The 24,438-nt window shown below is 44.8% G+C and overlaps 1 protein-coding gene across 6 annotated transcripts; it reads left to right on the top strand.

Annotated features, from left to right (window-relative positions):
* Positions 1 to 160: 160 nt before the first annotated feature.
* Positions 161 to 24,438, top strand: LOC108011622 (very long chain fatty acid elongase AAEL008004). 6 transcript variants are annotated; one of them, XM_017076807.4, is made up of 10 exons: positions 161 to 407; positions 16,092 to 16,357; positions 17,491 to 17,573; positions 17,758 to 17,865; positions 18,028 to 18,108; positions 18,835 to 18,918; positions 19,928 to 19,984; positions 20,067 to 20,309; positions 20,363 to 20,518; positions 22,788 to 24,438. In XM_017076807.4, exons 2-10 carry the CDS (start codon positions 16,300 to 16,302, stop codon positions 23,097 to 23,099), a joined length of 1,182 nt encoding a protein of 393 aa, XP_016932296.2. In that variant the 5' UTR covers positions 161 to 407; positions 16,092 to 16,299; the 3' UTR covers positions 23,100 to 24,438. The 6 variants fall into 6 exon arrangements, with proteins under 6 accessions (XP_016932296.2, XP_016932293.2, XP_016932295.2 ...); XM_065865414.2 differs by lacking the exon at positions 161 to 407 and adding an exon at positions 10,959 to 11,102; XM_065865415.2 differs by lacking the exon at positions 161 to 407 and adding an exon at positions 13,300 to 13,617.

Genomic DNA, 24,438 nt, shown 5'->3' with positions numbered 1-24,438 from the left:
GTTCGCGGAAAGTTTTCGCACTGCACTTGGCGCTGGCCGTAAAGTTTCCACAGCGGCGCTTCGCGTTCTCTGTGCCTGCGCCTGCGCCTGCGCAGCGTCGGCGTCGACATTCTGCTCGGCTGCGTCGCGCGATTCGCGTTTAATCAGCCTCGCAGCGCGAACGCGGCTCAGTTTTCATTCAGAAGTCAAGCGCGCGCTAATCGCAGTCGACTCTCGCCCGCTAGTGTGCGAAAGCCAACACCATTGCGAAAGTAATCATTTTACAAAGTTCTTTGGCAACACTTTGTGAAATAGTTCGGGCCCGTGCAATTTCTGTGTTGTGGTTTTGCAGCTTACAGTTTTCGGTCTCCAGCGATTTACCAACCGATCTACTGGTGCTGCCTTCGTTGCGGGTTTTTGAGTTGTTGGTAAGTTGTCCGCACATGTGATTTTCTCGCTCTTTTGCAACTGTTCGCTTGGTCCGTTCACAATAACCATTTTGGACTGGACGGCGCTCTCGACGCCAAAACACCTCCCCCCGTTGGTCGTGAAGCGCGGCTATATGGCTATAAGGCGCGGACCATCCGAGATAATCGATTTGACTGGCGATCGACTCGTTCGATCCGGTGTTCGGCAGTGTGGCAACCCTGCTGCCCGCACTTGCACAAGCTCGCTTTGTGAAATCCGACTTAGTTCTTCCGATCTTCCGTTCGGACGTGCCCTCCAAGTTCTAGATGGGGTCTAAAGAGGGTAAGGGCGGCTCTGCAAGAATTGGATGCAGACAAGTTTGCGCCTTTCCAAATCTCGATCAGCTGGGGTTTGTTTACCTCTGGGACAGCTGTTTCGGAATTTTTGCCTTCTAAGTTAATCGATCATCTACTATTTGGCATGCTGTACCATAACTTTCCCAGTGATCCGGTGACATTGGAACCAAGTTCGAGGTCCGAAGTGCTTTCCGCAATTAGCACGCCTTGGCGAATAATTGGCAGAGTTTTTCTTGCGCTATAAATATTAATGCACAGCAATATAAAACAAGTGCGGAAACGATTCGCTCAAAACCGGACCTACGATGACCCCATTCTGGCCTTGGACTTGTCGCAGAACATCCTGCCCTCAGGCCCAGCAAAAAGTTCCCCTGGGTTTTCCCTGTCAGTCGACGTGGTCGGACGGGTTGTAAACCGCTTTTGGGAACAACTTTCGAGGACTTTTGACGGATGCGACCTCCTCGATCGATAATGGTTGTGGACGCTTTTAGATCGATGATTGCTTCCGCGTTCGCAGTTAATTGGAGTGGCTTGCTGCCTGGGAACGCACAGAAGGGCTGGTTCATTGTTCTGTCACAGAACGGGCCACTCGTTTCCTGACAAACGCCTCCGAGCTGACAAATCTTTTCAAATCGCAAGCTGGGGTTTTCGCTTTCGGTATTTACATATGCAAACCATCCGGGTTTCTTTGCGCGCTTGGCGTTCTTCGAATGCCACGCACGTAGTCCGCATTTCAAGCGAATTTACAGGCTACACGCCAATCCCCTCAGATCGCAGATCCGACATCTTAGGCTCGACACTGGAGAAGCCTCCGCAGGTTGCCAGCTAAAATTTACCCAAACATTAAGCCGTTTAGCACTCGGCGGCGAACCTAGACTTCGGCCTAGGCCGTCTCACTGTCTATAAATAATTCAAACATTTGGTTTGTGTAGAACAGGATCTCGCTTCCAAATCGCATGGCTAGCACTAATGGGGCGTGCTAGAAACTGTGATGTTGGGTACATATAAAGAGATCTCAAGTTCTTGCAGTACAGAGAGGTAAACAAATGGGCGGGAGCTGCAAACAAACCAAATCAGAATGTGGTTAATTTTCCCGGATCGCAGTTATAGGGCTTGGAATGCATATATACATAAGGGTATTGACTTGGTGAACAACTAGTGACGATCGCACCCTCAACATTCAAAAGTTCGGACAAAAAATAAATATACTCTTATGTAAACTAAAATCTTCTCATTTGTTCTGAACAAAATAAACTTAAACGGGAATGTGGTATTTAAAAAGTATAACAAAAATTGTTTTAAAATGCTCCGCAATACCACATCATAGATCCGCTACATATTATAAGACATGGGAAAGTCTAACTGCTTAAATATATTTTCGAAATACAAGTATACTGGCATTAACACACATATACTGCATTTTGTGGTGACTAATAGAAACAATTAACAGAATTTCGTCCGCCTATGTCTGCTACGTGTGCGGCATTTTAAATAGACATAAGCAACAGCGCAATCAGCAACATCTCCACACTTTAGAAAAAAAATATTTTAATTCGTAAGATAGAAACTGGCTGGGAAATACGCCCACTTAAATACCCATCTGGATCTTCAGTTTCATCGTCTGCATGTTTTGACCAAGACTCGTGGACACTGTCTGCCACAGATTCAGTCCATCCCGGTTTAGATACAATAACAAAGTGTACCTACACAAGCGGAGTTCGCTAAAAAGCTGGCCAGTAAATTGCCGTAATTAGCGAGTCAAAGCGCAAACAGCAAAACAAAAAAACAGGAACAACACCCTGTAAGAGATGTGGAAAATACAATTAACTAATCGTTACAAAATCTTTCTTAAATGAGTTCCGACACACATGTTTTGGGAATTCATCGATCCAGAAGAACACCAACTTGTTACCTTCAGTTAATCACCTAAAAGAGTGTTTTAAATTTTTTCTTAATGATCCTTGTATTAAAAAAATGAAATATAATATGGTTCGATTTTTTTCATAATCCTTTATTAGATATATACATCATACTGTGATTACACTGCCCGAAAAGTCCGATAAAGCAGAGAGTATAGTTTGCTACTACACCTATAGTTCATTAGCTCTGGTACTGGCAGTATTTTTAACTTTACGAAATCACATTTTTTTACTTAGTTGTTTACATTTTTAGAATGGTAAACCGAATCTTATGTTCAATTAAATATGGTCGTTTTCGATTTGTTATCTTACCTCAATTAAAAAAAAATTTATTACAAATATTTCCTTTACTTTGTTTAACTAATGTAAAAAAGTTTAAGTCGTTCATCAGTTTTCTGCGAATTGCTTAGGATTTATTAAAACAAGAAATATAAAGTACAAAAAATCGTATATGGAAACGCTATTCCCATATGAGTTTTTTTAATATTGATATAATTTGTTGATCTTTTAACTAGAACATTGCTTTTAATTAAGTGTTTTCAATCAGGAAAACTTTTATCTGACATCGAGATGGTGAAACATAAACTCAACTAAATGTCAAAACTTAACATCACATTGATCGGACCAGAAAGAAAACCTAGTGCTAGCGAATCAATAATTAATTTATAACCCCGTTTTTCTGTGTTGCGGGTAAGTTACCCTTTCCGACAGCTTTTCACATGCTTATTATTTCCGCGTAGAATCGCAGTTGCATTGCATGCAAATAATTCGGAATGCATTAATTAGACGAAGTCTGAAAAAATCAAGTCTTCCCGGAAGCTAACAGGAGGAAGAAGCGAAGCCAGTAAAGCATTGAAGCACTTTGAAATCGTGCTTTGCCTTGACATGGCGAAAATAAAAGTGATCGGACCAACCCAAATTAGTGACTAATATGTCCAAAACAAAAGGCAATTGTGCTCGTACGACGCATTTGCGCTGCTTCTTTTTAATGAACATTTTGCTCGTTTGCGCGGTTACTTTGCTCGCTATAAATCTGTCAACAAGGCACTGACTTCTCACTTCAAATTTTGACATTGAAAAGCGGCAGAAGACGGAGCCGGAGATGGCGATGGCGATGGCGATGGCGATGAAGACTCCACCAAGCGCGTTGATTGAGCTGTCGAGAGCGAGCACAAAGCGGGTCCAAAATTATGCTTAGTCGACCATCCCCCACTCCCGACCTGGCCCCCATTGTCTGGCCCGAGGGCCTGTTCCAGCCAATCTCGACCGTTTGTAATCGCTCATTTGCGGTCTATGCGCCGCGAGATGAGCACACGCACATATGAACGCGGCTTTATAGGCCGAAGCTGGAGTGGGTTTGTACAGAGATTAGTGGCTATTAGCGAAGTTACCTTGCCCAAGAGGAGGCCTTGGGATCGCGGCTGTTTAGACACATTTGTTGTCATCGCAGTGGGGAATTGCCTTCCTCGGGAGCCTTCTGCGGTTCTGTTGCAGACAGGGTACAGCTGAGTCTTATTCGAGTTACTAGGTTTCGGGCGATAGGCCCCCTCCCCCACTCGGGTCAAAAGTGAAAGGAAATGGGGTGCTCTAGAGGTATGAAACCTCCCCTTACTCGATATTAGCACTAGGTAATTACCTGCGGAATGCTGCTTTGAAATTACGAGGTTAGAAGTGATCCCAATAGAAGACCTTGGCCCAGCCACTGCTAAACCACTTTTACTGGCAATGTCGCACTGCCCTCTCCGGGAACCTTCTAATTTTCCCTCGCTGACAAAGCTGCGACTGGTGGATATGATGATAGTCTAACTGTGTACAGATGTCAGGGGGTTCCTTTCCTAATTCACGCCCAGCATTAGGTAATTATCTGCGGAATGCTATCATGAAACTGCACTTTACAGCGCCGCGACTAATCAATGCCTCCGTCCCGAGATTTAACTGCTGATTAACAGCTCGTAGCCCCTTCCGTAATCGCAGCGGTACCAAAGTGCACCGGAGGCAGGCCCTTTGCCCCGCCCCCAGGCGGGACTTTCAATATTTGACTTTCGGTGGCCTGTAGTCAAGTCGGATGTTAGGCGCTGACTTAATATTTTCTTTGGAGAACTCGAGTGCTTCGGCCAAACGGTCCCCAAGATGAACTTTGTTTATTTATTGGGGTTTTCAGAGGTAAATAAGCTACAAATTGCGCCATGTGCGGCCCTCGGCGAAAACAACTTTCGATTACATTCTCACACTCTCTGTGACCAAAACTAGAAATACCAAGCACATCCATATCAGCAGCCCTCTTGAAACGCCGTTCGGGGTTTATTGGCTTTGCTGGGTGTGTTTGGGGCAAATAATGGGTCTGGGAAGCGATGAAAACACAGGTGAATAGCTCCCGATTTGGGCAAATAGGCGAAGATCGGGCTGTCGAAGTCGGGTCGCACGACTCCAGAGCGAATCTCCATCTCCGCCTGGGTGTGTGCAGCAATGGATCTGTGAAAGGTTAAGAAGCCACCTCCGCCCTTGCCCCGACTTCCCAGTGCCTTTCGGTAATTTCCGTACGCCTTTTGTGTTTGCTTGGCAATTGCGAAAGCGCAACGCTTGACTGGGTTTTTATTTCCAGCCTCTAGATGATAGCTGCCTAAGCGGGCCTACACTTGTCCGCCAGTTAGCCAAACAGCTGGTTCGATACCCGTTCGGGTGGGCGTGGTCGCGGTATGAGCTACTCATTATCAGTTCACTGGTTTCTCAGGGCCCAGAACGCTCGCAAAGATTTTAATGGCCCCCCGTTTTAGTGCAGCCGTGCAAGGGGCGCAGGTTTTATGGCCCGTAGAATTGTCAGACGTGGCACCGTCGTGGAACGACGAGAAAGTCACAGTCAGGGCCGGGATTGAGTTTCCATTGGGATTGGGCCATCGCCGGCTGTCACTTTCGGTGGCGTTTGCCAAGCCAAGAGTCTGGGTTTCGAGTCTGGGATCCGGCGAGGCCGTTGGTGATGCATATTTGGCGTTTGGGGTATTTGCCAAGCTTAATCATTATCATTACCACACATTAGCTAACTAAGCCTTCAATTTGAAAGGTGGCTTTGTGCTTTGTCTATTGCGGTGACGCGCCCATTGTGCAATGGCCCAAGTGCCTGACGCTTCCCCTCGACTACGTTCCCTAAAAAGTCAAGCCAAACTTAAGTCCAATTTAAATAGATTTCTTTTTGTCTAACCCTGTCGCTGCCATTGTCTTTGGTTTCGTCGTTGCTCTTTATTTTAGTCTCTTTCCAGCATATTTAATTATTTTTATGCTGCGAGGTATTGCTACGTTCAGTTGAGAACTCTGTCACACCTTATCTTAATATGTCCATTTCTCGTCCGTACTTTTATTTACCTGGTGGGGAGGTACCTGAAATATGTCTTAGTCTTCCACACTTTATTACAGGTAGTGGCAATATCTGTCAATCTTTTTTATCCTCAGTGTAAATATTTGTAGGAGTAGATATTATATGTCGTTGTCAATCTGGTTCACCCTTCTTCCGAAAACACCCGGCTATCAGCTAAATATGCATTTATATTTATCTGTGATTGCGATTGAAATTTTGTATTGATCTGGTCCCAACAATGGTCGAAGGTCCAAACCAACTGGAGCAGATTTACTTTCCGAAACAAGTATTTCAAGCAATGCAATTATAAATAATTTATTAAAATGTTCTTTATGTATAAAAGCACCGCCCTGTTTATAAATCCAAAAAAAAAAATATCATTTATATGTCATGATATGTAAGGTGAGAGATTTCTAAGCCAGTAAAAATTCAGAACAGGTAAATAAAATTGTTAAAGCTTACAAATGTAAAAACACTTGAACGTATTTCAACATTAAATCATTATATTAAATTTTTATCTATCCTAGTTATTACTAAGAAAAATAAAAGAAAGAGCGGCATTGAAGTTTAACTCATTTAGTCAATATAATTTTTTTAAACAATTTGTATACTGTGTTGTGCCTACATGTAGTTATAGCTATTACTCTAGTATACAACAATTTTTTTAAAAACTGCGCCAAGGTTGATGATTGTACTTCCTGGTAGAATTGGACCCCTAGATCACGAAGAAGAAGTCGAATTTTTTTTAAAGGAATGACTTGTAAAGATTTTTTTAAGAATCTTGGTATTTTTGTGTTTTTAATTATGGTTCGAGATGCGCTTAACCAATTTATGTGATATATGTTTTAGTTTGGATTTATAACGTCACCCTTTAATTTTGGCAAATAAATGAATATGATACATGGAATATATTTTGAGCTACAACTCAAACTTTGAAAATGTGGAATGGCTTAAAAATGTAGTAACTGTAAGGCGTATTTTGATTTAGGAAAAACTCGAAAAAAATCTGACCACTAATCGAAACGTGCACCAATTTAATGCTACCGTCCATACGAACCAAACAAGACATATTTGGGCAAAATACATGGTTAAATAAAATTTATTTTATTTGTCATAGCTTTGCACTGTTATGCCGCTAGCAGAATTGCGCTTGAAAATTGAATTTCAATATTGACCAACATAAGGAGGTTCATGATATTCTTTTTTTTTATAAATCGTTAAAAGCGACAATCGACAATACTCGGCAATCGATAAAAATTATTTAAGCAAAAAACATATAAGAAATAAATTAATAATAATAATTATGTATACATATACCTAAAATGGTGTAAGTAACGAGTATTTATTATACCCGTTACTCGTAGAGTAAAAGGGTATACTAGATTCGTCGGAAAGTATGTAACAGGCAGAAGGAAGCGTTTCCGACCCCATAAAGTATATATATTCTTGATCAGGATCACTAGCCGAGTCGATCTTGCCATGTCCGTCTGTCCGTCTGTCCGTCTGTCCGTCCGTCCGTCTGTCCGTCTGTCCGTCTGTCCGTCTGTCCGTATGAACGCTGAGATCTCGGAAACTATGAGAGTTACAATACTGGGATTAGGCACGCAGATTCCTGAGATTCCTGCGCAGCGCAAGTTTGTTTCAGTAGAGTGCCACGCCCACTCTAACGCCCACAAACCGCCCAAGACTGTGGCTCCTACAGTTTTGATGCTAGAATAAAAATTTTAACTGAAAGGTAATGTTCTCATCAATACCTATCGATTGACACAAAAACAAGTTTGCCACGCCCACTTTAACGCCCACAAACCGCGAAAACCTGTGACGCCCACAATTTTTATGCTAGATAAAAACTTTTTTACTGAAATGTATTGGTCTCGTCAATACCTATCGATTGATCAAAAAAAAATTTTGCCACGCCCACTCTAACGCCCATAACGCTTAAATCTGTATACCGCCGGTAGGTAGCGCATTTTAATCTCGCTTTGCTGCTTGCATATCTCCATTTAGCTGAGTAACGGGTATCTGATAGTCGAGGTACTCGACTATAGCGTTCTTCCTTGTTTTTTTTTTAAGTTGTACCACTATTTTCGATATTTCATAAATAAACTAGTGTTACTAGTGCATATTTTTTTTGTCAGGCCTTGAGAAATGTTCAGAAAATAGACTTTAACAAAAATTCGTCATTTTCAATACGTGCTAAATGGGTTAAGGAAAGTCTTGTGCTATTCAAACTGAATTTTAATGATCTTTCCATTGGTGCCAATAAGTATATGTAGTATGTTCAAATTATGCTTGTATTTAACTTTTGTTTCGTCAAAATACTTATGCCAACTAGTGTACATTGTAGTCGCCTTCTCACACTCTCCATGTACGCTTCGTCACTATACGTACTGCTGTCCACAGTGCATGATCCAAAACAACGAAACAAAGTATTTTTAATGATATGTTTGCGGTCTTACTCATGAAAGGTATATGATATAGTTGTTGCTGTACTACCTGCCATAGATTGAAGACTTTTCGAAAAGTTTAATATCTGTAGCTTTCGTTTGCGTAGAAACGGACAGACTAGGCTAGATATCGTCTAGTGATGCTGATCAAGAATATAAATAATTTTCGCGGTCGGAAATGTCTCCTTCACTACGTTACAAACTTCCGTGTACAATTATTATTGTTAAATACACAATTATTTCGGGCACTTAAAAATTACCTATTACCGTTAGTTTTTTTTGTAGGTTGGGACAATTTTGAAGTTTATTTTCTGTGTGGCAAAGAAAAGATTTGCAGACAAGGGATGTTTCAATTTTTTAGGATAACGCCTTTAAAAGGGCAGATCTGTCCGGAGGAAGCACTGAAGTAGTTATACAACTTTTAATTTAATTACGCGCCTTTTCGCATTGCAAATCAATCGGCCACAATAGGTAGTCTCTCTATATCAAAGTCGGGTTAAAGTTCTCACTTGACTTAGAAAGAAAGAGAACTTCTTGAGTTTCTTAGTCCCCAAAAAACATTTAGCTGTCCGACTTGTGACATCGCGAATCATTTGATAAAAATAAAGCACAAAGTCGAGCTTACACCTCACCTTGGGCCCGCATGCACTACCGAATTCCAAACCGTTGGCGGTGCTGCGTGGCGTCAAGTTTCTCGGGTTGCCCGGCTTGGGTCGCTTCGCCTACTGGTGTGCCAGCGCATATAAATCGATTAATAAGTTTCGTAAATGAAATGCCAGCGGTAGCTACTGCATTGCCCCAGTCAAGTAACTGTAACGACGACGGCGAAATCAGAGCCAGATATTGCGATGCCGCCTGCACAACTCCATCGGTTGCTCCAGCATCATCATCATCATCCGGGGCACAAAGCCGACAATTAAAATTAGCTTATGGCCCGACGGAACTAAATTGAGTTAGCGAGAACCTGTGCGACCGTGGGCGTAGGGGTAATTCTCTCACCAGCCCATAACAGCCATCCTAATTCGAAGCAGCCCACCACCCAAAGCCCCAGCCCCGACGGCCAATATCTGTTCACCCGCCATATGTATTCTGCGCATGCTTTTGGCCGGGCCAACACAAGTGAGTCAAGGGCGCAGGCGCCGCTGGCCATCGGGCAATTTGAACAGCCCAATCACGTAGAGAAGCTATTTGGACTTCTTCGGCTTAAACAGCTTTGAATTTGCACGCTTCCACTTGCTGCAATCTCTGATGGGCAGGAACACAGTATGGAAATAACTCCCTACCAAAGGTTATGTCTTGTGAATGCAATCCAACATGTTCAGACTCGTTCTCAACAAACAGTGCGAAAAGCATATATTTGTGGTATACCATTCCTTTGGGTTAACGAACATAACCTAGTCTTTAATAAATGCGCACCGGACTCAAACAAACTTTCACCGAAGATCAGTGAAACTTATTTTAGTGTGCTTCAATTAGTTCAAATCAGAATCAATAGCTTGAATGCTCATGCATGTGGATGTGTTATGTGCTTTAGCATTTTGAATAAGCTATTCATTTGATAAGCCGCTGAATCGTTGAATCCGAGATACAATTTTGTGGTCGTACAGTTAGTAGCTTAAATTGGCCAAGTTTAACGATAGGTTTGTTTGGCAAACACGGTCGACACATGTTTTAATGGTGAGAGGTCCTGAAGGGGTAGCATCATTTCCGGTTCGTTTGCCTGGAAACGAGCAAGAGCGAGAGCGACAGGACCGAAAGCACCAGGGGCACAAACTAAACACACTGACCCGTGTCCTTTTCGCGTCTGTGTGTTGGTGGTGTCTCTGTGTCTCGGTCGGGTCTGCGTCCTGTAGTTGAGGGGTAGGTTTAAACGAAACCCGAAAACTAAAAACAACATGCGAGCCCACAGCAATGAGTGAAAGGGGGGGGGGGGGGGGGGGGGGGGGGGGGGGGGTTAGTAGCCTCTCCCGCTGGCGATGACATAATGCAATCACCCAGTGTTGTTCTTTTTGAGCCGTGCCGCACTCACGTTAGTTGCTTATTTGGCTGGCAAAAAAGGGAGAGCGATGGCAACCCTGGCAGCGAGAGCAGAGAGCTCTGAAGAGAGGCTCGCGCATCCGCTATCGGCGGCTTAAGAGAAAACGCGAGTGGCGAAGTAGCCGTAGCTAAGGCAGCCGGTATTTTTTGCGCCAAGCTATGTACAATGTATCTGGCGGATACGGAGGGAGCGAACGTTGGTGTTGCCCACTGCTTCTGCTGGACAGCGCGTGACGCAACACTGAGCGCGTAGTGCTGCTACGACGACAGCTGGTCTTCTTCTTGCCCGCCTTGCCATTTCCCTGGCGGCTTGCCGCTTGCCATCCACATCCACATCCACATATCCGCAAGATACAGATACACAGCAACAGAAACAGCAACAGCAGTAGCAGTTCGTGTCGCCCCTCTTCGGCTCTCTTTGCGGCGCTCTTCTCTTCAGCCGCAGCTGGCTTTCGGTTTCGGGGTTCGCCCGCTCTTCGCCAGAGCAGCGGGCCTCAGTTCGCATTTCGCTTTGGGTTTCCTCGTCTGGTTCGCTTTTTGGGTCAGGCCAGAGCGATTTCCACACCAAATTCCTAGTCTGCTACTACCACTGCAAAACGAACTCAAAGTAAAGTGTTACTCCTATTTAGATTGCGTACGATTCGAGTTCGGTTTGGATTTCGACTGGACTTGGTTTGGAGTGTCTGTCTCTGGCGTTCCGAGTGGAGTGAAGTGAAGTGCTGTTCCCTGTGTCCTTGTGTGTCGCGCAAAAACCACGTAACAGGCGTCGAGTGTCGCCCTCCGCCCCCAAAACCCATCAGTGTTTCTATCCCCCGCACCGATAAACGAGCCGCGGCAGGCGGAATCAGTTAATGCTGCACCCTGACCCCGCCCCCGGCCAGTCGTGCGCTCAATTAGCCCCGTTGCACGGCTTTTCGTCTTAATTGACCCAAGTGCGGCGAGTGCCAGCACTGAAAAATAGAATATTCGTGCCCCCCCCGTTCCGTTTTCGCTCTCGCCGCGGCACCTGCGGTTATCAGTTGCCTTACCTGCGACCCAGTCTGCTTTCGGACAGGGACAGGGACAGCAACTAATCGCCTTATCGAGGCGATAACGGGCCATCCCAGATTAGGACGCACCCAGAACAGAGCCAGGAACTATCAGATATCAGAGGCGAAAAGCCCGAACCGCCGAGTATCGTCACGTTGTTGTAACGCATGTGTGTAAATATATGACATAATTCCAAGACATTCCGCTCGCACTCGCACCCAAAAGATGCGCTCTCTCTCTCCCTTCCTCTCCCTCTCCCTCGCTCTCTCTTGCCTCGCACCCCGCTCTTAGTCGCAATCGGAAGAGAGCGCTGGCGAAAGTGCAGAGAGGAGCAGAGAAAGTGACCCCTCAACAAGTCAGCCGCCACCGCAGTCGCCCGCCTTCGAATCAATGAGTGCGGCGGAAGCGCTCGTCCCGCCCACTGCCAGCGCCGCCCACCGCCCAGCTGAAGTGCATGGGCCGCCAATGTGTGCAGCTCAATGGATGTCTGAACGCACCGCGTTCGAACGCCATAACGCGATCCACCCACCAGATTTGAGGAAATTGGACTGGTTGGGCAACTTTGTTATGTTTATTTAAGGGTTTCCCACCAAGGGTGATAGGGAATCCGAAAATGAGGTAACCACGTTAGCTTTATAGACGTTGTGGTGTCACAGCCACTAAACGAGAACCATATACTTACTCGGCGGCTATGGCAGACTTTCACAAGATAATTCCGCGTGCTTAAGCAACGTAGGTCGCATTCCATTCATCTGGCTTTTGGTAGGGCGAATGCTATTTACCCAAATCGAATTCGAGTTAAAAAGACCAGCCTGTGGAAATTCGAGTTGGAAAACGAGGAAAGTTGAGTTATGGAGCCGATCGCCGCTGCATTTGAATATTTTCGCGGGCTGTGTGGGCTGCCTTAGAAAACAGAGTCAGTGGTTTCGAAATTATGATGCGACATTCTTCGCCGCTGGGCGACCCAATAAATAACAAAGGCCAAAATAGACTATTGCGTCAAAACACAAAACGCGTTTCAATTTCCATTTCATCAGGTCAACCTGTTGTTGCCCGCCGCCTCCGTTACCGCGCTATTTGCTGCTGTGGCTTCTTTTTGGCGACACACATTCGTAAACAGCTTGACCATGAATTCGATTTTGAGCGCAAAAGTCCCAAAAAACAAAAGAGAAACGTGAAATGAAAACCCGAAAGCCATAAAAAACCCAGGCCATCCCGCTGCGAGTATGTGTGAAGTGCCGTAATAATTAATTGATCGACAAGTGCGGAGCTCGAGCTTCGATTTGGTATGCGAGCCATCACCTGCCACTGAAATCGATCATGATCAAGCGGCGGCCCTTGCCCCACTCCGTCCGCAGCGGTCAGCGCGCAGCGCGGCGTTCTTGCGACAGCGTCTTCGCCCGCCGCCGCCCGCTGGCCTGCTGGTTTCCTCCGCGTCTTCGACGGGCGGGTTTCCCAATCGGAGGGAGTGGTGCAGCTGCGCCAACGCACTGCGAATTCCACCTGCAGCCGGACCCGCAGTCGGAGTCATCCCACCTCCGGCACTTCACAGGGGAAATCTGTGCGGAGAAATGTGTTTTAATTCGTAATGGCCCACCAGCGGCAAAGGCAACGGCAACGCCAACGCCTCTGCCCGCTCCCCAAGCTCGACTTGTCGAGCGCCGACTGCGGCGGCGGCGGCGGCTGCGGCTGCGACCGCGACCGCGACTGAGCAGGCGGCTGAGCCGCAGCGGCCTTAGTTCGTCAGTCGCCGTGGCAGCCAGTTAGTCGTGCTCCGCTAGTCGATGTCGACGGTTCGCCTCTGTCCCGCTCGCCGCCCACTTCCACTTCCCGCCGCCCGCCCGTCGCGAATCGAAAGCCGAGTTTCGAAAAAGTCCGATCCGAGCTGCTCTGTTTCCAAGGACACCTCGTGGAGCCACCAATTCAGGAGCAGGTGCCATTCCGGAATGCGAGTCCCGTGTTGCGAGCCGTGGGCGCAGCTCTACGACAGTCACAGCAACCATAGTTGTTGACCAACAATAACTGGAGACCTTCTCCCGGAGTAACGCCCGGCAGTCGCCCCCATTTGTTGCCCATCGAGTGCAACGAACAAGGTAAACTTTCGACCCGGTCCCCTCGGCAGAGTGGTTCCATCGCCATCTCGGACTGGGTCCCCCAAAATCTCGGGGTACATTTCCACTCAGTCGTTGACCAGCCTTTTTGCAATCACTTGTAATCACTTGTTCGACAATTAATTATGAATTAATTATATGCAGATTTGCGACGCGTTTCGATCGCCTGAGAGTGATTGAACCTTTTATCGGTATGTAAATTTCGGGACTGTCAAATGCGCATTCAAATGAGCCTTTGCCAGGTTTGACAGGCTTAAAGGCCGTATAATTCAAAATGGCACTCAAGAATCTGATGCAATTCGAAACACACGCGACCGTTCGAAGGGGCAGTCCCCTGCCATCAAAGGTTCGATAACCAAATGTCAAAGTTTGTTGACGCTGGCCGCAGCTCGGGGCCAACGTAACCTGACCACTGGCATCTGGCATCCATTGCAAGCTCTTGCTTGGCCAATCAGTCGAGCCTGTCTTTGGGCCAAGTCAGTGTCGCCGAGGAGATACTAGATACGAAAATCAATAGCCGATGGTCTGGTGATGGGAATGTCAGGAGGCTCGCGACACTTCTTCGCATGGCGAATTGATAGGGTGGGGGGCTCCCACCATCCCCCCAAATATTATTGTGTAAACAACTGAGACAACTGCCAAGCGCCACGCGTCTTTCGCCGTCATTCATGGCGTGTTGGGCTCGCATTAGGCGTGTTTCCCTGCGACTGCCTGAGCCCCTCGAGCGCCCTTCTTGGCCCGGCCAAGAAGTCTGAGGTGCGTCGGGTGAGTCACGCGACACCAGACACCATGCCCCGACCTGCCGGTACCCACAGGCCACCCTCCCCCACCCTCCACAGAGGGCCAGAAGAGGGGTGGCTGGCTCTCGTGGCCGCGTTTTTCATTCAAGAAACGCCGCGAGCCTCTGCGCACGAGCGAGGAAAAGCCAGAGGCAAAGAGAAACCCTAGGCGGCATCACGTGATGATATTGGGGCAACGTGGCGCCTTGGCTGCCGCCGGTTTAGCGGCGTGTTTGCTGAATGGCCAGCGTTGGGGGAGGGATGGGATGGCCGGCCGTTCGGGTGTCGCCTTACAGGCCATGTGTGCAGCAGTGTTGCCTCACGCCTTCCGGAGCGGCTCTTGTGCTCGTGTGGGCCCACATCGAGGGGCAGCGGATGGAGAAACCAAAACCAGGTCAATGAAACGGCAATATTTGGCATGGCTTTGAGTCGCTGCTGCTGCTGCTGTTGGCTTTTCATCGCCCTTAGTGCCGCTTCTTCGCAGAGGTGGTCGACCACTCTCAACCCTTTTAAATCGGGCGAAGGCAAGCCCAGCCTTTGTCACCCAGCCCCCACCCTCTACCCTCCCACCAGTTTCTACTGCTTCTATGGGCCACAACACTGCACTGCCTTGCTTTGACTTTGAATTAGTTTAAAATTGGCTTTCTGGTGGCACTGGCTTAATTCCCTTTCTTGTATCTGTTTGTTCGTGTGCTCCTTCGCTTGTTGCTTGCTACGCCCATTAACGAGGCAAACATTGCTTGGGCTGATACTGCTGGACACCAATCAAAATAAATACTTTTGGATTGGTCGATTCCCGTGTCCTGAGCAGCAAACCAATTCCTTTGAGAGCGGGAGTTAACTATGTCCAGCACTGGCGCACCCAGTTGGGTTGGAATACAACGAAAGGCTTTCCTGGATGGGTGGGAAGGTCCTTCCCCGGTACCGAAGGTTCACCTAATTATCGCCTCACTATTGTTAAGCATTTACGGTTCTCTGGCGTGACGTCGATGGCAGCGTATGAGTAATGTGCCCATGGAGCTAAACACTTGATGTGGGAGGGGTAGCATTCTTACTCAACAATGGAAATCAGTGCTACTTTGTTAACTACCCTAGATAACATATTCTCTCCAACGAGCCTGGCATATTTGGGCAGTACTCGTCAGCGGACCTGAATGCTTCCGAAAACAGAGACTGACGTCTATAAAAATACTTCCAAACATTTCTACGAATATTACTCATACGCCCCTTGCTCCAGTGCTGACGCTCACTGTTTTGGCTAATTCTTGCGCTCAATTTATCGATTTGCGATATCCGTTCCCGCGATAAGAGGTGCAAATTCCGCGATTGGCCCGAAAAACGAAAAACCCAAAGACGGAGCTCAAAACGAGAACGCTTAATTATAAACAAGATGTAAATGTGCCGATCAAACGCTGACCGAGCAGCTTTTGCCTTTAGTTTGTTAACCTCATTCTGTTTCTGCCTCCGACTTCGGCTCTGTGGCTCCGAGCATGCTGTTTCTGGACTTGTAGGGTGTTTAATGGGGGCCGATGAAGGCCGACTGATGTGGGTCGTCGTTGGCTCCAACTTGAATTGGTAGTGGAAATTCGTAACGTAACCGGAATGTATAGTTGGCGCTTTATTAAAATGTATTTATAATCAATTATTAAACAGTCCCCCGTTTCATCTCTTTTGCAGTTCGAAAATCCGCTTGACCCCGCATCAAATGCAATAAATTCCGAACACTCAAACCAACCTGATCAGAACCAGGACTCGATTCCTGAAAGTCAAGACTTTAACCACCAAACCAATTGTACAATCAACGAGGAACACCCACTACAAGTAATCGTATAGAAGGACTCCTCTGTGAGCGAAGGAAAAGCACCAACCACTACACAGCAACACAATGGCCTTAATTATGAAATACATCGACAGCATAAGCAGATACATAGACTCACATAGTGGTAAGTATCCCCCAGTGCGGGGGAATTTGCTAATTTGCCTAACCTTGATTTTGGTGGACTGTGACCAGCGACCGCAACATGGGAACATTTCAATGTCGCTTCTCTGCCCACTTTTCTCCCCAAAAATGGCAGTGGGTTTAGCCGATGGATAAATAATTTTTGACACCAGTTCTCTAATTGGTCAAGAGAGGCTGGCAGCACTGGGAAAAGGGGAACGAGACACTGGTTCTCTCACTCTGCCTAGGCTCTCTAGCTCAATTTCTCTTGAGAACGGCCATTACATTATTCACGTGCTGAGAACATCTTACCGACGCTAGTATCTATATCTAGGCAAATATTTACACTACTCGTTTTAGCACCGCCTGCTGCTCAGTATTCTTTGACAAATGTTAGGCAATTTTGAGCTGACCACCCGAAATATGCTAAAATTATGTTACAACAACTGGCATCCGCCTATACTGGCAGTATATTCACATTTTAATACCCTTACAGAGGGTTTTAACGTTTCAGTCATAAATTTGCTACACAGAGAAGAATTTCATAAGAAATAATGAGGCGCAATCGTTTTTTTTGCAAATTTAATGGATATATTTATTTATTTCCAATTTGAATGCAAAAAGCGTTCGATACATTTTGAGTATAAGTAATATTATACACACAGAGAGAAATATTCAAGTACATGGTACTTGAATTGAAATCATTCGTTCTTAAAAACCGTGTAAGTACATTTTGGTATCAATGTTCTCAATATTAGGACAAAATGGTGAGAAGAGAAAAGGGAAATTGAGTTTATTAACCAACTTTTTTATAAGTACACACTACTGACTGGACTAATAGTTTAGTTGTTGAGATATACAATGTAAGTACCGCCAATTCTTCTCGATTTAAGCACAATGAGAACATTTTCAACTTCAAAAAGTTCCTTCTATTTTTTAAGAACATTTTCAACTCAAATGAGAACGTCAGAATTCTCTCTGTGCATGTTTGTTGCGAGTTTCGAACATTCAGGGTCAAGTGGAAGTTATTCTTCTAAGTAACTAACTTCTGCTCTTGCCAAAGTAGTTTCTAGTACTAGACCAGAGCAGCCTCGAAGCGACAATGGCCTCTCTAATTGTTTCACTCTTTTCGCACAGACTCAAGGACAAAAGGCTGGCCCATGATGTCGTCCCCATTTCCCACACTGGCCGTTTGCCTCACATACGTGTATCTGGTCAAGGTGAGTATCGAGTTTCCAGTCTGCCAAGAAATCGGCTGGCCAATTTTGGGCTTCTGAAGCAGTAGTCGCACCCAAAGATAAGAAGGTGGGCTGGCCTTAGCCACGCTCGCCATATCAACGCGTGATAAGAATAACTGCTACATCCGGCGATTACATAAATGCTGAATCTAACTCTCTCCCCCAGGTGCTAGGACCCCGGTTAATGGAAAATCGAAAGCCGCTGCATCTGCAGAACACACTAGTCATGTACAATGCCATACAGGTTGTATTCAGCGCGTGGCTCTTCTACGAGGTAGGTTTTCCAATCCCATCCCATCCCGCCCCTTTCCCACATCCCAGCAGCTTCATTCATCGCGTGGCATCGTCGCTGGACTGATCCGTGGACCTGCGGACCCATGGAGGATGCTACATACTCAATTTTAACCTATTTTTGCAACTAATGTCTCTGTTCTAGTGCTTGATGGGCGGCTGGTGGGGCTCGTACAGCTTCCGGTGCCAGCCGGTGGACTACACAGATAGTCCCACATCCCGGAGAGTAAGTGTCCCGAACGGCAGTGCTTAGAGTACCTATAAGTGTGTGCAGATCCCAATAGTGCCCGACCACTTCAGAGCAATCGCTCATTCCCGCAGTTACTCGCGTACCATTCTGTATCTGCAATTAGGGCAATCCAGCGCGGCTTCTGCTTAATCTAATCCTAAAGTATTGTTATTGATCTGGCCACTGACCTAGCCAACGCTTTTTGCAGTATTAACCAGCCACGCCTCGCCTTTAGTCGTTTCCATTGTATTAACTACGTATTGTCCATGGTACATACAAATAACTCCCGGCGCCTCCAGACGTCACCGCCAGATGTGTTCGACCGGCTTTAACTAATACCAACCAAGTACCCTAACGCACCTTAGTGCAGGCCTCACCTGGTGGCCTGGCTGCTGATCTGTTTTGTACATAAATGCTAGCCAAAACACAAGTGCTACCACAAGATCGGTGATTAATTCCGCTTTGATTAATCGTAATATCGCGTTTAAGCCTAAGTTGATACCATCTAAGTGCTACTCACACTAACCCTGCGCACCGCCAAACATGCACCTCTGTAAATAGCCGACAGCTGAGCGAGCTTTCCACGAACAATCGACCTGAAAGGGAGGTCTTTCAGCCAAGATCCGGTGACGATGCCCAATGCCAATAGCTCTCACAAATCACCCAAGAAACACAGAGCTGAGCGAATATACATAAGTGACTTTTTGTGCTCTACATTTGCAGATAGGCATTTCCGGTTGGCTAACTGGACATTATAGCTTCCGATGTCAGCCAGTCGACTATAGTAATAATCCTAGAACGTTAAGGGTATGTGTTAACCGCCACGAGCAGTAAGATAACTAAACAGATAACAAAATAACGATAAGCAGTCTGGTTACGTTTAATTTCCATTACGGTGTTAGTGCACGAATAGTTATAGATAATCATAATCATTTAATACATTGTAGTAGTACCCATGGAGAGGGTCCATTATGTCACAACCTCTAGTATACGGTGTGGTGGGGTCAAGGGCTATTGCATACGTGCTAAACAAAACGAGTGCTTATACCGAAACCTTATGGATTCTAACCCAGATTTCAGCATGTGTATGCCGTACATAACTGTCTACTTTTTATCTATCTCCGAACTAAAATTCAATGGTTCGACTTCGATATACGAATATCTGTTCCCTAACACTTCAGTCTATCAAAACTAAATGCAAAATCTTTTCAATTGAATGTTTACTACCCATTGTTCCCAGGTGTGTTCCACACTTTTAAAAAACAATCTTTAACCCTACTGAACCTTGAATGATATCTATCCCTTTTTCTTTTTGACCATGTGACACTTGCTTAAATGTATTAAAAAAAGCCAATCAGAACATGTATGCTCTGATTTAATATATAAATATCTTTAAATATGGTTGAGCCGTGAATATTTTAAATAATTCCGATCATATAGTAAACACTTAAGCAAGTGCTATGCGGACATTATGGGCCCAGGAGTCTGCATATGTGTTTAATTGACTTTTTAATTATTTAACAGAACTCTTAAGCGAGTCAAGAATGAGTGAGTGAAAAATTCGGTGCGATATGTTGTCGGCTTAGCCAACACGACTGCCCGCCCTATTCCATCTGTAGAGAATGGAATTTTCAACCGTGTTCAACAATGAAATGCTGAGTTTTGTCCCCAACAAGATGTGCATCATATCTTGCATTGGATAGGGACGAGCAACGCTCAGCCCAACCGAATTTCTCAAAAACTCCCACAGCACTAGCACTATAATTGCACTAACATAAACACCTCTTCTCCCCATGCTACCTATTTGCTGAATCAGATGGTTCATGCCTGCTGGTGGTACTACTTTTCGAAGTTCACCGAATTCATGGATACGGTGAGTGACAGATCAAAGCGCCGGCCGGGAGCCTGCGCCCGGTAATTGCATTCATAAATCAACTTGTTGTGCGTCGCCACAGATTTTCTTCGTGTTGCGCAAGAAGACTAGCCAGGTTACCACGCTGCACGTCATCCATCACGGCTGCATGCCCATGTCGGTCTGGTTCGGCGTTAAGTTCACCCCAGGTGGCCACAGCACCTTCTTCGGCCTGCTCAACACCTTCGTCCACATCGTGATGTACACCTACTACATGTTCTCGGCCATGGGTCCACAGTACCAGAAGTACCTCTGGTGGAAGAAGTACCTGACCACCCTGCAGATGGTGAGCTGCGGTGCGAAGTTCCCTAGTTCCCCGGCTAATCGCTGCTTCCACAGGTCCAGTTCATTCTGATCATGGTACACGCCTTCCAGCTGCTTTTCATCGACTGCAACTACCCGAAGGCCTTCGTCTGGTGGATCGGCATGCACGCCGTCATGTTCTTCTTCCTGTTCAATGAGTTCTACAAGGCAGCCTACAGGAGCCGCATGATGGTGAGTCGGCCCCAGCCCCGGAAATGAGGTCCAAGTGCACCTCTAAGTACGCCCCTAAGCCCCGAAAGACTTTCCCACATTAGGGGTCCCAACAAAGAGCCGCGAAGTAGCCGCTCCATTATTATCAGTGTGATTCGTGGCTTGAGCTTCCCACGTTGCCCGGGGCGACGTTGGCGACCAGCGTTCCAGATTGCGGCTTGTGTTAATGAAAATGAAAACGAATACCTAACCGAAGCGACGCGATTCGAAGCTGTGAGGCAAGCGCGGTTATATCATCACTGGCTCCACTGCACCTTGCGGCCTGCCGATTACAAATGAGAGAAGCTGTGGTCCAAATTCATTAACGAGATTTCGTCAAGTAGGTCTCTGGGAATTTGGGAGCTGGGTTCAAAGCCACGACTCCGGCACTGAGCCGAGGTATAAATCGTTAACCGGCTTCGTTTCGCATCCAAAGAGCTTCGCGCCGCGCGAGTGAAAGTTAAACGGGAAGACAATACCAACAGCTTTGGTGGGGGACAGCAAAAAAACAATGCCAACCATACGCACAAAAATTCAGATAAGACCTATATCGTTGCATAATTACCATTGTGAGACGCGGGGAGGTTAGACTAAATCTGTTAGAAGACCAAAAATATTCAACTTTGAATCAACACTTGGAAAATAAACTGTCCGCACAGAATCTGAACGAGACCCTTTTTAGAAAAAAACACGAATATAAATAAAAGGTTGCTAGCACATTTTGACAAACACTAAACTCTCCTATCATAAAGGATAATTTATTATAGTTTTAGATTATGATTTGAACATTTTGAGATAACTCAAAAAGCTGTAGAAAATGTTTGAATTTTTTAAATTTTATTTATTTAGCTTACTTACTAAAATATTTCATATTTTCAAATCATGAAAATGTTGAATCACTGGTTTATTCAAAATTTGTTATAAGCTGCAACAAAATGTTTGAAACATACTAAGCAAGAAAGAAAGTTAGCTTCGGCAAGCTGACTTTTATATGCCCTTGCAGATATAAGTCAATGTTAGCTACACCATATTCATTCACTTCGGATAGTTCCTATGGCAGCTATGTGACGTAGTAGTCTGATTTTTATCATATTTAATTCGTAGTTCTGAAATATTAAGAAAATTCAATATACCGGAAATGTACTTATATACTGCAATAGGAACAAGACTTTTTATAAGGTTTCATTCCGATAGCTTCAGTTTGCGTAGAAACGATAGCTAGATCTCGTCTAGTGATGCTGATCAAGAATATATATACTTTATGGGGTCGGAAACGTCTCCTTCACTGCATTGCAAACTTTTGACTGAAATCATTAAATCTGCAAGGGTATACAAATATTGCATGACTAGTACAAGAATATGAAATGATATCTCAAAAAATATTTACAGAAAATGTGCAGATAACGCCATAACTTATAAAATTTTTGGAACATAAAGTCATAATTTGTACTGATGGCTTAGGACCTTTGCGCACCGCCTTAAAGTTTAAATAAAAATATCGCTTGTGGGCGTGTGAGTGGGTGTGTTCCTTTTTTGAAGCAAAGTTAGGACTCACAGGAACTATTAATTCCACTGTGTTAAACATTTGGACCTTAATGCATTTACCTCGAAAATCTTATTCTTATATGTAGCTTCAATTCTCGCTCTCTTGAACCTTCTGCATTAAAATGCGAATAGAGTACTTAAAAGCATGTTAATAAATGGAAAAAAACTTAAGCATGTGGGCCACAGATATAGCCCACAAAAAATAATATTGATCGGACAATCGGTGTACTACCAAAACTATGAAAGTTTTACCACTTTTTTTGGCTTATGATTTCTTTTTTCCTAAAATAAAATTTCTGAAAAAAACGCGATTATATAAGCACTTTACTAGTTAAAATGATTCATTTGGTTCCTTAAATATTATTTTGAAGCTGTTTGGAGTCACTGGGGGGACATACCGAATCTTAGTAAGCACATAGGCCCCTAAGAAATGTTAAGTACAAATTTGGGTGCTGTAGCTCTTACGATTTGGGCTGTGCGCGTTTCCCCCTAATTATTGCTCTATCAAAATATAGATCTTTACAGATGATATCGGAAAGTATTCCTTCTGCAATATATCCTTTAACTCTGGTCTACAAGCCATACATATTTAAGACTAGAATACCACTTATTATTAAACAAGTGTTAACCCAATTACTTCTGTATTTCAATACATACATGAACTATAATACCAATACTAACCGCGTCTTGTCTGTTCCTATTCTAGAAAAAGAACGGAGCGCTGGCCAACGGACATGCCAAGCCCAACGGCTACTGCAAGAGTATCAACGCCCATGACGACCTGGCCATGCCGCAGCCAACGGAGGCGGCGGCGACCGCGACGCCCGTGTCAAAGGCCAACGGGAGCACAAACTCTCTGACCAACGGCCATGCGAATGGCCTGGCCAATGGCTACAAGCAGCTGGCCAGCAGCAGCGCGCACAAGGGTGCAAACGGCGGGCTCTTGACGAACGGATACGCCACCAAGCTCCTGGACGACGCCTCCCAGGAGCTGAAACAGCGGAAGACGCCGAAATAATATCGGGGCAAGGAGGGGCGCCGCCAGCACAGAGCTTAGGACCCGGCGACGGCTAGCAGTGCCAGGAGCTTCCTGGGAAGGAGCGAAGCTCCACGAGTCATTTCCACAGGCACACATTTCTTCACTTCAACTCACTTCTCCACATCGAAGACCATTTACATACAAAACTTCACGCAATGACACACTTTCACGGGCATTTGGGAAAACATGCTGAGTAAGCGCAGATGGCGGAGGTCGGAACTTAAACTACCACAACAAGAAACTTGCAGAGATTGCAAGGTATATTCTCCAAGAGCCCAAATACCATGTACCCGAACACAAAAATATGCTAATGGTATGCCTGCGTACATGTTGAGGCAAATGCAAATGTATAGGCATTGCGAATGCATATGCACCCATTCTTCTAGCGTACTACTTTAAATATGATTTGTTGCTTCTTTTTCTTTAAACTACTTTAGTTGTACAAAGCTTACTTATCATAAGTACCCCAGCGGATTGTATAATACAAAAACCAGCATACGCAAATCAAGATTTCAAGTAAACAATAATGTAAACCGAAGCCCAGCATAAACACTCTAAAAACTAAAGCTAAAACTAATGCTTATTACACTTATTTTGTGTGAGAGCAAGGAATTCAACTATTTAAGTCTAGAATTTAACTTATATATGTGTATATATAAATACATATATTATTAAAATAAACAAAAAACAGAAGCCAACGGCAAATTTTGTAAATGTATAAATAAAAAACAAATTTAATTTAAAATTAGGCACAATAATTGTTAAAAAATATAACAGTCATTCATTACAGAAAACAAAGAACGTTTATCAAAAACTTCAAACGCGAGTATTGGACATATTTTGTGAAACGTTTCAAAGTATACAAAAGAAAAATAATATACGAAGACATTAAGAATTCACAGGCTAATACCCATAAAGTTTCATTAATTTATTACAAGTAATTATGCGGCTAAAAAAATGAACGCGATATGAATTTGCATCTCTTGATCATTAATAACGGTGCATACCCAAAAACATCCACAGAACATCAATATTGAATACAAATAGTAAACACAAATAGACATAACCATAAGATTGATCCACTTGAAACCGAGCATAAAAATCAGTAAATTGTTGGAATCAAAAAAACAAAATAGACTGTAAGTCCCACATTCTAGGTATGCAATTGCCATACTTTTTGTATGCGTAATAGCCATTTTTGTGGAGCAGTATGTAAACATTACCTATGTAATTATTATTATACAAATACAAAACACATGTCTAGAAAATTAGGTGAAAATGGAGTGGAGCATTTTTTCAATAAAAACACTAAACTGAA

This window comes from Drosophila suzukii, chromosome 3 (genome assembly GCF_043229965.1).
Source record: "Drosophila suzukii chromosome 3, CBGP_Dsuzu_IsoJpt1.0, whole genome shotgun sequence".
Classification (NCBI taxonomy): Eukaryota; Metazoa; Arthropoda; class Insecta; order Diptera; family Drosophilidae; genus Drosophila; species Drosophila suzukii.
This window is presented reverse-complemented; position numbering and strand designations above follow the sequence as displayed.